This window comes from Staurois parvus, unplaced genomic scaffold, assembly GCF_062004578.1.
Source record: "Staurois parvus isolate SC_StPar_1 unplaced genomic scaffold, SC_StPar_1.0 ptg002113l, whole genome shotgun sequence".
NCBI classification, from domain to species: domain Eukaryota; kingdom Metazoa; phylum Chordata; class Amphibia; order Anura; family Ranidae; genus Staurois; species Staurois parvus.
This window is the reverse complement of record NW_028319909.1, coordinates 1,897,907-1,912,543: the sequence shown is the minus strand read 5'-3', so window position 1 is coordinate 1,912,543 and position 14,637 is coordinate 1,897,907. Positions and strand designations below refer to the sequence as shown.

Below are 14,637 nucleotides of genomic sequence, written 5' to 3'. Positions count from 1 at the left end.
CTTCTTTTCCTCTCCTCCCTTCTTTTCCTCTCCTTTTCTTCTCTCTCCTCTTCTCTTCTCTTCTCTCCCCTCCCTTCTTATTTTCCTCTCCTCTTCTCTTCTCTCTTCTCCTCCTTCTCTTCTCTCCCCTTCCTTCTTCTTTTCCTCTCCTCTCTTCTACTTTTCCTCTCCTCTTCTTCCCTCTCCTCTTCTTTCCTCTCTTCTCCTTCTCTTCTCTCCCCTCCCTTCTTCATTTCCTCTCCTCTCTTCTACTTTTCCTCTCCTCTTCTCTCTTCTCTCCTCTTCCTTCCATTCTTTCTCCTCCTTTCTTCTTTTCCTCTCCTCTTCATCCCTCTCCTTTCCTCCATTCTAACCTTTCTTTTGCTTTTTACCCCATCCCTCCTTTTTACCTGCCCTTCCTTACTACCTCCTCCCTCTCCCATCCTAACAATCTCCTATGATCTCCTCTTTGTGTTTTGTTTGTCAGTTGTCCTCCCCCATGTGATGAGCACAGGCTGGTCAGCGACAATTCCTCGGCAGATGAGAGCTTTATCCAGTGACTGTGTGGTGATTCCATGCTGGTATACTCTACCGCAATCAGAGAGATTGAAAATGAAGCGAATCGTGTGGTATCAGGAGGAAACACAAGAAATCGTTTTTCCCGGCAAACAGGCATCTTTGGCAGACGACCTTGACATTGGTAACTGCTCCCTGTGGATAAGGGACCTCAGCAGAGCAGACTCCATGGTGTATCGATTCCTTATAGAGCTCCATGGTGTTAGAAATTATAGTTCCCCTTCATCTGTTGACCTACGTGTGTCAGGTAAGTCTCATCTAACTCCATATTTACCCAATCTTACTTTTAGAGAATGTTTTGTTTTATCCACATATGTAAATTAGATCATCAAACAAATAACACGCAAACAAATAAACAATAAACAAATAAATAGACCTAAGCCAGTCATAGATGGATCGAATCTCGGCCGGTTTAGCAAAGACCCACCGAGATTCGATCCATCTATAGGCAGGCTGGTTGTACTGAAGGCTATCCATCAATTGACTTTAGTATAGCTAGCCTGTCAAATTTTTTTGCATGCGATCACTGATGGCAGTTATAGCCGCTAGCGGGGATCATTGTGTTTTGCTGTCAGGAAAGGCTCTCCATCGGCAGAACACAACAGAGCTATGGGAGGGATTCCCCTATCAACGCTGACTTTGTTGATGAAGGAATCAATTTTTGTTTCCTTCAGCCCATGTAGTCCACTGTGGACTACATAACACTTTTTCCTCAAGTTATGGAGTGGAGAAGGAGAGATGTTTTTTAGTAGTGCTGGGCTTGATGTTTGAGTCGAACATAAAGTCGACTCGAACATTGGCCGTTCGTGTGTTCGCCGAACAAACGAACGGTAAGGGAATTACCGTTCGCCTACCGTGCCGCACTGCCCTGACAGTGCATTGTGATTGGCCAAAGCAATGCACCTGATCGCAGGTCAGGTGCAATGCTTTGACCAATCACAGCGCATGATGACGTCACAAGGAGGCAGTAAGAACTGTCATCCCCGAGCAGCTGTCAGATGGCGGGAGCCAGCGTTGAGAGCGAAGTGTTTTCTTTTTTTCCTTTTTCGGGTTGGCGGACATCATGATCGACGTTGGATCTACTTTGGGGGACATTATTTTTAATTTTTTTGTTTCAATAAAGGACTTGTCTCTTGTCATTTTTCCACTACTTTTTTTTTTTGTGAATGAGTAGCGGTACCATGTACCTCATACTCATTCACATGGGGGGGGGGGGCGGAATCTGGTGTCCCCCTTGTTAAGGGTGGCTTCCAGATTCTGATAATGGGCCCTTTTTCCCATCAACATGAGGACAATGTACTGCCCCAATGCACCACCTGCATGTTGAAGGCACGTGGCCTGGTATGGTTCAGGAGGGGGTGGGCGCTCCCTTGTCCCCCCCTCTTTTCCCTGACCTGCCAGGCTGCATGCTCGGATAAGGGTCTAATATGGATTTTTTTGGTGGGGACCCCTATGCCATTTTTTTTTTTAAATTTGGTGTTCGGGGTTCCCCTCAAAATCCATACCACACCCGAAGGGCTTGGTATGGATCGGGGGGGAACCTCACACTTTTTTTTCTTAATTTTTTATTGGCGGGTAATGCCGGCAATTATTTTTACGTTCAATAGCCCATGCCGTATTTTAGTAGCTGTGCGTTGTCTTACCACATACTCAGATACGGTAAGTGAATTGTCCCTGTGTGAAGTTTGCGGTCATTAGGTTCCAATGTTCGACTGCAAACCAAACAGGGGGGTGTTCGGCCCATCACTATTTTGTAATCCTATAAAAACTTTCTTTTCTAAGGTGACAACACTGCTACACACTAGATACAGGAAGTGTGCCACTGGCAGCATAATAAGATGTAAATAAAGGAAAACAAAAACATAAATGAAAAAAAAAAAACAAATGCAGCCATCACATCTAAGGACTGATACACAATATATTACATGTTTTTGTTCTTGGGTTTAAATATGCTTTAATTAACTCATTTTACGGCTTACAGATAGGCCGGCAGTTCCTGAGCTACAAGTAAGTTCTGAGAATATCATGGAAGGCGACACGGTGATGATGGCCTGCGTGACAAACCATACGTGTAATATGAGACCTCCATCTTTAATTTGGAATAGGGTTCTAGGAGAGATCTCAGCAAAGGTGGTGGATCTTGAAAATGGCATCTGGCAGTTTGTATCTACTCAAATAATCACAGCATCTGTCAGTCATCACGGGTTCACTGTACACTGTGAGACAAAGTATAGGAAGATCCCAACAAGTCCCAGGAGTCGGAGCTTTATAATTAATGTCTTGTGTACGTTTATTTTATTTTATTTTTCACTTTTACTGTTTTATACATAAATGAGATGCTGTTTAAAAAATAAAAATTATTAAAACAAATTATTGTGGGACAATGACTTTTAGATCATTTATACACATTTTAGATATATCCATGATATTATATTTTCAATGTATTATATCATATATATATATTTAAAAAAAAAATTATTAAACAAATTATTGTGGAGCAATGACTTTTAGATCATTTATACACATTTTAGAATTGCCCATGATATTATATTTTCAATGTAAGATATATAATTATAAATTATTGTGGGGAAATGACTTTTAGATCACTTATACCTATACACATTTTTGATATGTTCATGATATTATATTTTCAACGTATTATATATATATATATATATATATTGAGAGAGAGAGAGATAAATTATATATAAAAAATATATTAAAACAAATTATTGTGGGACAATGACTTTTAGATCACTTATACACATTTTAGATATGTCCATGATATTATATTTTCAATGTAATATATATATATATATATATTGAGAGAGAGAGAGATAAATTATATATAAAAAATATACTAAAACAAATTATTGTGGGACAATGACATTTAGATCATTTATACACATTTTAGATATGTCCATGATATTATATTTTCAATATATATATATATATATATATATATATATATATATATATATATATTGAGAGAGAGAGATAAATTATATATAAAAAATATATTAAAACAAATTATTGTGGGACAAGGACTTTTAGATCATTTATACACATTTTAGATATGTCCATGATATTATATTTTCAATATATATATATATATATATATATATATATATATATTGAGAGAGAGAGATAAATTATATATAAAAAATATATTAAAACAAATTATTGTGGGACAATGACTTTTAGATCATTTATACACATTTTAGATATGTCCATGATATTATATTTTCAATATATATATATATATATATATATATATATATATATATATTGAGAGAGAGAGATAAATTATATATAAAAAATATATTAAAACAATTTATTGCGGGACAATGACTTTTAGATCATTTATACACATTTTAGATATGTCCATGATATTATATTTTCAATATATATATATATATATATATATATATATATATATTGAGAGAGAGAGATAAATTATATATAAAAAATATATTAAAACAAATTATTGAGGGACAATGACTTTTAGATCATTTATACACATTTTAGATATATCCATGATATGATATTTTCAATGTATTATATCATATTTTTTTTTCTTTTTTCAGCCAGACTAACTATGTAACTATGTAACTATTATATAGAGTTTGGCTTTACCATTGAGTACAGATCTGTTTGTATATAACTACTAACCTTTCACTTATATTATATTTCATTCATATACTAGATCCACCTAAAAATACCACAGCGACAATTATTAATGCTGGTAAAATCAGAGAAGGGGAAAATGTTTCTGTACAGTGTTCCAGTCGAAGCAATCCTGAGGTGTCCCAATACATCTGGAATGGGTTAACGGATGACGGCACACTAATACCGCTAACAGGAAATCAAACTACAATTCTAATATCAAATATCAAGTCGGACATGAGATCAGTGTACTGTACAGCTCAGAACACAATAGGAATGCAGACTTCTCCAGCATTGGAACTCAATATTACATGTAAGTTTTTTTTATTTTTTCTTGTAATAATAAATCTGACTTAATAAAAGACCGACTAATAAATTATTTACATTCGTGGTTAGCTACAAAGGAGTCACCCGCCACTTATTTATTATTATTTTTTTCAGGTACTTATATAGCGCCATCAATTCATGCAGCACTTTACATATATATTGTACATTCACATCTGTCCCTAACCCTCAAGGGGCGTACAATCTAAGGTCCCTAACTCACATTCATACATACACATACTAGGGACAATTTAGACAGGAGCCAATTCACCTACCAGCATGTCTTTGAAGTGTGGGAGGAATCCGGAGTACCCGGAGGAAACCCATAAATATATATATATATATTATTTATTTATTTCAGGTACTTATATAGCGCCGTCAATTTGCGCAGCGCTTTACACATATATTGTACATTCACATCAGTCCCTAACCCTCAAGGGGTGTACAATCTAAGGTCCCTAACCTACATTCATACATACACATACTAGGGACAATTTAGACAGGAGCCAGGCCACCTACCAACATGTCTTTGGAGTGTGGGAGGAAACTGGAGCACCTGGAGGAAACCCACACAGGCACAACATGCAAGCTCCATGCAGGAGGCGCCATGGTTGGGAATCAAACCCATGACCCATTTACTGCATGGTAGACATGATAACCACTAAGCCACTGTGCCACCCGTACTGTGAACACCAGCACTGACTGTAGTTTATAACATCCCTTGCTTGCGGACCAGTCTGCTTTGGAGTATCTTTTTAGTCCATTTAACATTCTGGAATTTCAACCAGCCCCGATAAAGAGTGATTGTGTGATCCCCAAAATGCATTGGTATTCTTTCGCCCTGTTCGTTACCCATATGGAAGAAAAATATAATTGAAATATGTTTTAAAAATATTCTTCCCAAATATATTGACATATATTTGAAGTATTACAATTTTGGCCATATTCAATATATTTAAAAATATATTTACATATATTGTATGTTGAAATGAGTAATTTTAATATATATTTTTACATTTATTTGTAAACGCATTCCAAAATTGTATATTTGTATTTTTAAAGACATACAGTATATTAAAAATGTATTTTTAAAAATATTTTTTATATATTTTGTAATATATAAAATATGCATTTCAACACACACACACATATATGTATATATATATATATATATATATATATATATCATGTATATGTATTGAATATGGCCAAAATTGTAGTATTTCAAATATTATACTACAATTTTGGCCAAACTCAATATATTTAAAAAAACAATTACAGTGGGGAAAAAAAGTATTTAGTCAGCCACCAATTGTGCAAGTTCTCCTACTTAAAAAGATGAGAGAGGCCTGTAATTGGCATCATAGGTAGACCTCAACTATGAGAGACAAAATGAGAAAATAAATCCAGACAATCACATTTTCTGATTTGGAAAGAATTTATTTGCAAATTATGGTGGAAAATAAGTATTTGGTCACCTACAAACAAGCAAGATTTCTGGCTCTCACAGACCTGTACCTTCTTCTTTAAGAGGCTCCTCTGTCCTGCACTCATTACCTGTATCAATGGCACCTGTTTGAACTTGTTATCAGTATAAAAGACACCTGTCCACAACCTCAAACAGTCACACTCCAAACTCCACTATGGTGAAGACCAAAGAGCTGTCGAAGGACACCAGAAACAAAATTGTAGACCTGCACCAGGCTGGGAAGACTGAATCTGCAATAGGCAAGCAGCTTGGTGTGAACAAATCAACTGTGGGAGCAATAATTAGAAAATGGAAGACATACAAGACCACTGATAATCTCCCTTTATCTGGGGCTCCACACAAGATCTCACCCCGTGGGGTCAAAATGATCACAAGAACGAGGAGCAAAAATCCCAGGACCACACAAGGGGACCTAGTGAATGACCTGCAGAGAGCTGGGACCAACGTAACAAAGGCTACCATCAGTAACACACTACGCCGCCAGGGAAGTGCAGTGCCAGACGTGTCCCCCTGCTTAAGCCAGTACATGTCCGGGCCTGTCTGAAGTTTGCTAGAGAGCATTTGGATGATCCAGAAGAGGATTGGGAGAATGTCATATGGTCAGATGAAACCAAAATAGAACTGTTTGGTAGAAACACAACTAGTCCTGTTTGGAGGAGAGAGAATGCCGAGTTGCATCCAAAGAACACCATACCTACTGTGAAGCATGGGGGTGGCAACATCATGCTTTGGGGCTGTTTCTCTGCAAAGGGACCAGGACGACTGATCCATGTACAGGACAGAATGAATGGGGCCATGTACCATGAGATTTTGAGTGCAAACCTCCTTCTATCAGCAAGGGCATTGAAGATGAAACGTGGCTGGGTCTTCCAACATGACAATGATCCCAAACATACCACCCGGGCAATGAAGGAGTGGCTTCGTAAGAAGCATTTCAAGGTCCTGGAGTGGCCTAGCCAGTCTCCAGATCTTAACCCCATAGAAAACCTTTGGAGGGAATTGAAAGTCCGTGTTGCCCAGCGACAGCCCCAAAACATCACTGCTCTAGAGGAGATCTGCATGGAGGAATGGGCCAACATACCAGCAACAGTGTGTGCCAACCTTGTGAAGACTTACAGGAAACGTCTGACCTCTGTCATTGCCAACAAAGGATATATAACAAAGTATTGAGATGAACTTTTGATGTTGACCAAATACTTATTTTCCACCATAATTTGCAAATAAATTCTTTCCAAATCAGCCAATGTGATTGTCTGGATTTTTTTTCTCATTTTGTCTCTCATAGTTGAGGTCTCCCTATGATGCCAATTACAGGCCTCTCTCATCTTTTTAAGTGGGAGAACTTGCACAATTGGTGGCTGACTACTTTTTTGCCCCACTGTATATATATATACACTGCATGTTGAAATGCGTTTTTTATATATTACACAATATATGAAAAATATTTTAAAAACAACTTTTTATATATATGTATATCTCCGGACACAGCAGAACACCGATCTCTGTACGGGACCTCTGTGTGAGGTCCCGATCATGTGATCGCTGATTGGCCAATTGGTGATCACATAGTAAGTAAGCAAGATGTCACTTGTGACATCATTGCTTACTACTTGTGAAATCTGTGAATGATCACAGAGGTCACATGGTACAGGGCTATTCATAACAACCTTGTACCATGTGACAAGCTGTGACCAATCACAGCTCACACAGAATTTCTCAATGGCTGCAGGAGTGCAGCCAGAGAGAAGGAGAAATGATTTATTTTACAGCCTTTATTAGTTTAAAAGCAATCAGTGTAAAAAAAAATTAAAATCTTCATCAACCCCCACATGTAGTACAGTGACACTGTACTACTAGGGTGACAGTATGTTAAAAAAAAACATAAATAATAATATAAAAAAAATAAAATAAAAATGTAAAAAAAAATTAAAATTATAATTTTGGGTTATAAACTAATTTGGGTTATTTTGTTTTTACTAAAAAGGTAACTGAATACATTTTGGCCAAGATTTATGAAGAAAAATTATTTATTTGCAACATTTTATAAGAAAAACACTTTTTTTTCAAAATTTTTGGACATTTTCATTTATATAGCAAAAAAAATAAAAATCCCAGTGGTGAATAAATACCACCAAAATAAAATTTTATCTGTCTCAAAAAAATGCTTAAAAATGTATATGGGTACAGTGTTGCATGACCGCGCAATTGTCATTGAAAGTGTGATAGCGCTGAAAGTGGAAAATTGGCCTGGACAGGAAGGGGGGGGGGAAAGTGTCTGGACTGGAAGGGGGTGAAAGTGTCCGGACTGGAAGGGGGGGGAAAGTGTCCAGACTGGAAGGGGGTGAAAGTGTCCGGACTGGAAGGGGGGGGGGAAAGTGTCCGGACTGGAAGGGGGGGAAAGTCTCCGGACTGGAAGGGGGGGAAAGTGTCCGGACTGGAAGGGGGGGAAAGTGTCCGGACTGGAAGGGGGGGGTGAAAGTGTCCGGACTGGAAGGGGGGGAAAGTGTCCGGACTGGAAGGGGGGGAAAGTGTCCGGACTGGAAGGGGGGGAAGTGTCCGGACTGGAAGGGGGGGAAAGTGTCCGGACTGGAAGGGGGGGAAAGTGTCCGGACTGGAAGGGGGGGAAAGTGTCCGGACTGGAAGTGGATAAATGATCGATGTCTTATGTCATAATCACTCCACTATTCTTATTTCCAGATAAGCCACAAATCTCTCCACAATCCTACTGCAGACCGACGTTTCTGATTATGGAATGCACATGTATAGTAAAAGCCAATCCACCACCTTTTGTTACCTGGCGCTTGATGAACTCCAGCATAACCAGGTCAGAAGAAGGGTATGAGGTCAGAACCTCTTTTTCGGATCATGTGACAAAGAGTCTGCTAAAGGGACCAGCATCCACTATGACCGCCGTGTCATGCTACTCTGAAAACAAAGAGGGCGCCAGAGAGCTGCTTCTTCCGGTTTATTGTAAGTGCAACTCTCTAGACAAAAAAAAAACGTATTTACAAGAAGACTTTGTATTGTATGAGGACAGCTACCCATGAGAGAAATAAAACCTATGAGACGGTTTACTGCCCACTAAAAACAGAGTTTATTCCTTGCTATATACAGTTGGCCATGTTTATTTGCTCTTTATGACGTTGTATTTGTTTATTGATGTGACATAAATATACAGTTTTGATGAAAAAAAAAATAGGGTTTATTCAACCTGGAGGTTCAAGACACAGTCCAAGGACATGAACTGCTGAGGTTACAATAAAGTAAATATTTGAAATGCTACAATTATGGCCTCCCGCAACAAATAAGTGCTACACAATCTTCTGGAGGTTCTTCTGGAGGTTCAGTCAAAGTCTAACTCCCACCCCCATTCTAAGCCTATATTATAAAAAAAAGATCCGTATACTTACCTTTTCTGGAGCCGATGCGGTCCAGTCACATGATCAGCTGTCAACGGCGACTTCAGTTTAGAGGAGAGACAGCCGACAACGGATGCCCCATAGTAAGTCTATGGGTGACATCATTGCCCAGGCTCTGCAGCCTTTGTTGGTGATCTCTCCTCTAAACAAAAGCCGTAGTTGGAGAGATCGCAAGACCGGACTGGAGTGGTTTCAGAATAGGTAAGTATATCCCTTCTGTCAGGGTCCTGTCCACGGCAGAAGTTCTGGAAGATCTGGCATTTCAGCCAGTACTCTACATGGCCGCAGAAGTACACATCAGCCTCAGTTTGGTGCCAGACGGCCTTTATAAGGAGGCTCATCACTTCCTCTAGTTGCTGGATGATCTCTAGCTACCCATGCCCTGTTCCTGGTTCCTGTGATTCTGACTTGTGATTTCCTGTTACCAACTTGGCTTGCTCCTGGACCTGTCTATTCTGATTTACGCCTGATCTGACCTCGGCTTGGCTTACGGATACTCTCTCTCTCTCACTCCTCTGTGAATGACCTCGGCTATCCCATCTGACTCAGGGGCAGACTGACAACTCATGGGGCCCCCGGGCAATAGGGGATCATGGGGCCCCTGTGTCCTTGCCCAAAGTCAAAAAAGCCTATGAAAAAGGTACCAGGGGCATCTCATGGGGCCCCTACTGACCCTGGGCCCTTGGGCAGTGCCCGAGTTTCCAAATGGTCAGTCCGCCCCTGATCTGACTACATCTGCTCTGATTCCCACCTGGTACCTTACCTTGGCTTGAACTGATTATCCAGTAAGCATCTAAATCCCGGAAGGGCTTGCATACCACGCACAGGCGCCTCCTGTCTGCAGACCTATCTCCGTGCACCAGCTGTGCTTCTGAGTGGACCACCAACCAGCACTCCTACAATCGATATGTGCAACATTGGGCCTGACTCCCGCTGTCCCACTCGGGGGAGTCTGGAACTTAGCCACAAGAGAAGCCCTCTATCCATTGGCCTCCATCACCAGGTACGTGATACCTTCAATAACGTGCACAAGCACAACACGCATCAGGGAGGAGCTTAGCTTTTGATATCACGCCGCCGAGGCCGCATGGAAGGCCGGTGGCCATCTTACATTGCCAAAACCCAGATGTGAGTTTTATTCCAGCTCTGTATCATCTATTCTTTGCCAATTTTCAATAAATTACTGCACTATCAAGCGCTATGTTCTTTGGCTCGTTATTAACGAGCCTCCAAGGTGGAGATTCCCCAGTTTTTGCTGTGTACCCATCCGGTGGTATATGAGATCTGACGAGATGTCCCTGGATACTGTGAGAGAGGTCTGACGTTACCTTGCATGCCGAACGTGTGCCAGATGATTTCCACCATTCTTACCCATACCCAGATGACCACCATGGGATATTATATATACAAATGCGCTTTTAAATTGCGCTTCTGGTGAGTGCAATCACAATATCAGTTCCAAGTCATGGATTTCACCAACACGGATCACATTATTGCTGGACTTTTTCAAATATATGTCAATAATCACTCAAGTCACTTTATTATATTCGATATACATTTATTTGTTCACTTTGCCAGTACGTCATCATTGGACAAATCACTTTATACTTTATTGATCACATACAGCGCTACAATGCGCCTGCACTAATATCACTTTATTGTCTCTTAGTGCTGCATATTTGTTGATATAGGTAAGTATAGGCTTAAAATGGGGATGGGATTAGATTTAGTCCAGGGGTGGACTGACAACTCTTGGGGCCCCCGGGCAATAAGGGATCATGGGGCCCCTGTGTCCTTGCCCAAAAAAGCCTATGAAAAAGGTACCAGGGGCATCTCATGGGGCCCCCTACTGACCCCGGGCCCTCCAAATGGTCAGTCCGTCCCTGATTTAGTCTTAGCTAGACTTTGAACTTCCACTTAAATGGCTAGAATTTTGTATTTGGTATTCAGTAGAATACATTGTGTAGAATTTCCATTTAATTAAACAACTGCATATGTATCTTTTATTGTAGTGGATATTACAAAGTATCTTGTGATTGCTGGTGCAGTCGGAATTGCTGTCCTTTTGTTGGTTGCTCTGACGCTGAAGCTTCTGTTGAGTAGCAGGTGAGACATTATTATAGCTGGGACATTTATCTTTATTTGGCAAAAGAAACAGTGGTAACCAATCAGAAGCTACCTCAATAACCATTTGTGTTAAAGTAATGGGGTTACACCCTTTGTTATTTAACAATGTAGACAGGGATGAACTAAAGCTGACAAAGAGCAATTATATCTTTTTTTTTCTTGGTTTAGACCAGGGGTCTCCAAACTTTCTGAACAAAGGGCCATTTAACTGTCCTTTGAGATTCAGGGGGACAGACTGTGGCCAGTGGGGGTAGAAAATGCCCTGGGGTAAGTGTGAGGAAACAATGCCCCACCTTTGGTATTTGGGGGAAGAATAGTGACCCTATTGTTGGTAGCAGTGGGAGAAATAGTGTCCCATCATTTATATGAGGGGAGGAATTGTACCCTATCATTCGTGTCAGTGGGAGGAACAGTGCCCCATCATTGGTATCAATGGGAGGAATAGTGCCCCATCATTGGTATCAGTGGGAGGAATAGTGCCCCATGATTGGTATCAATGGGAGGAATAGTGCCCCATGATTGGTATTAATGGGAGGAACAGTGCCCCATCATTGGTATCAATGGGTGGAATACTGCCCCATCATTGGTATCAATGGGAGGAATAGTGCCCCATTACTGGTGTCCGTGGGAGGAAAAGAACCCCATTATTGATGTCAGTGGGAGGAAAAGTGCCCCATTATTGGTGTCATTGGGAGGAATAGTGCTCCATCATTGGTATCAATGGGTATCAATGGGAGGAATAGTGCCCCATCATTGGTATCAATGGGAGGAATAGTGCCCCATCATTGGTATCAATAGGAGGAATAGTGCCCCTTCATTGGTGTCAGTGGGAGGAATAGTGCCCCATCATTGGTATCAGTGGGAGGAATAGTGCCCCATCATTGGAATCAATGGGAGGAATAGTGCTCCATCATTGGTATCAATGGGAGGAATAGTGCCCCATCATTGGTATCAGTGGGAGGAATAATGCCCCATCATTGTTATCAGTGGGAGGAAAAGTGCCCCATTATTGATGTCAGTGGGAGGAAAAATGCCCCATTGTTGATGTCAGTGGCAGGAACTTTGCACCACTGTTGCTGTTAGTGGTTGGGAATAATGTCTCAAGGGCCAGATAAAAGCAAGCAAAGGCCCGAATCTGGCCCCCAGTTTGGAGACCACTAGTTTAGACAATGAATAAAGATTGTGGCAGAAAAAAGATGAAATATTTTGTTGTACATCTCATTTTATATATATACACACACAGTAAATGTTCCTTCAAGTGACATCTACCTTTCATTTGTATATTTTGAACCTCCTATAGGAAGAGCACCGAGGAAAAAAATAAAACCGAGGATCGCTTTTTTACAAGAAATCAATATGAATGCCAACCACCTTCCTTGTATGGAAACACAGAATCGTACTCTTTGTACGGAAACACTGAATGTGCCATGAAGGCTGATGAGGTGAAGTTAATGTTATTAATGTAAAAAAAAAACCAAAACCTCCATTGGGGAATGTTTAAAAATGTCTTGTAGACATTTTGTTTTAGATCTTGTTTTAGATCTTAATTTTTAGGAAGCATATTTAATGTACTTCAGTGCAAAACAATATAAAACAGCACTAAATAAAAATAATAAACATGTAAAAAATCAACAACTGTTAACCTCCCTAGCGGTCTGATTATGTCCATATTTCTGTGCTCAAAGCGGTCCTTTTTTTGCATGGATATATGTATTTTTTTATTGTAGGCCTGTAATTTTTAGGAATAACTCACTGAAATCTGTCCGAACAAGAGTCTAGTAAACATCCCGGGTAGGATAAAACTTGAAACATGAAATCATAAATTATAATTTAATAAAGAATCATAAAAAATAATAATAATATAATAATAAATTTAATTCAATAATATAATCAAACCAAAAACACTGAAATTTGAAATATAGCGCCAAGTTCGCACATCGCTGAGGTCAGTCGCAGAATCGTTTTCAGTGTCTGATGAGGAATTTCCCCCACGAATCATTATCACTCAATTCTGCAAGTGGTTCTAATTTACTATCGCTGTTCTCTAGCCGGTCTAAAACCGCTTTTGACCTAAAGGGACGCTTTTTGGACGCCGTGGACTTTTCTCAGTTTCCAGGCAGAAAGAACAGTAAAAATGCAGGCAGGGCGCCGGACAAAGCACTCGGGACAAAATGTATGTGAAATGTTTTTTTTTTTTTAAATTTAAATATTTATTAAATTTTTCATATTAATACAAATACCCAAAAAGGGAAACAATTCAGATATAAATAGACATTTATAACATTTCTACATTATCCCTTCTAAAAACTCTTTTCTTTCCCATTCCACCCCGACCCTTCCCACCCCTCCTCCCCCCTCCATCCCCTCTGCAGTCTCTATCCCATTTTACTCTCTCGAGGCATTTTTAGCTAACATCCTAGTTCATAGATTCCTATATTTCTCTTTCAATCCTGCTTTTTCCCACTTTTCTCATCTCATGTAATAAACTCCCATGCTATCTTCCTGCATATGGTATGATCTTTCCATTCTGCCTATCTGGTTTACTCTATTAATCCAGTCTTCCTCCTTCGGTACCTCAGTTTTCTGCCAAAACTTGGGAATCAACCCTTTTGCCGCATTTAAGAAGTACCAGACTCCTGAGTTTTTATATTTATTTACAGATGTCTCCACATTATGTAGGAGGCACGTCGTTGGGTCTAACCCTATGTCAATTTCAGTTATTTCTTCAATCAATTTAACTATGCCCTTCCAAAAAACCTGGATTTTCGGACATTCCCACCATATGTGAAACACCGTGCCTATCTCTCCACATCCTCTCCAACACATTTTTGAATTTTCCCCATTCATCTGCTCAACACTCGGTGTAATGTGCCATCGTGTCACACACTTATAATTAATCTCAACCTCTCTCATACTAACATTCTCGTGTATCAATCTAAACATCTTTCTCTGTTTGTCCTCGTCAAACCCAACTTCCATGTCCCTTTCCCATTTTGTTATAAAACTTAACTTTGTGTTTGTGTCTAATTCAGTGAGTATTCTATAGGTTTTCGAAGT

The 14,637-nt window shown here is 39.7% G+C and overlaps 1 protein-coding gene across 1 annotated transcript; it reads left to right on the top strand.

Annotated features, from left to right (window-relative positions):
• The first annotated feature begins 341 nt into the window (after nucleotides 1–341).
• Nucleotides 342–11,563, top strand: LOC149432713 (myelin-associated glycoprotein-like). Its single transcript, XM_089665025.1, has 5 exons — nucleotides 342–802; nucleotides 2,537–2,839; nucleotides 4,262–4,534; nucleotides 8,732–9,004; nucleotides 11,466–11,563. Exons 1-5 carry the CDS (start codon nucleotides 484–486, stop codon nucleotides 11,561–11,563), a joined length of 1,266 nt encoding a protein of 421 aa, XP_089521151.1. The 5' UTR covers nucleotides 342–483.
• The last annotated feature ends 3,074 nt before the right edge of the window (nucleotides 11,564–14,637 follow it).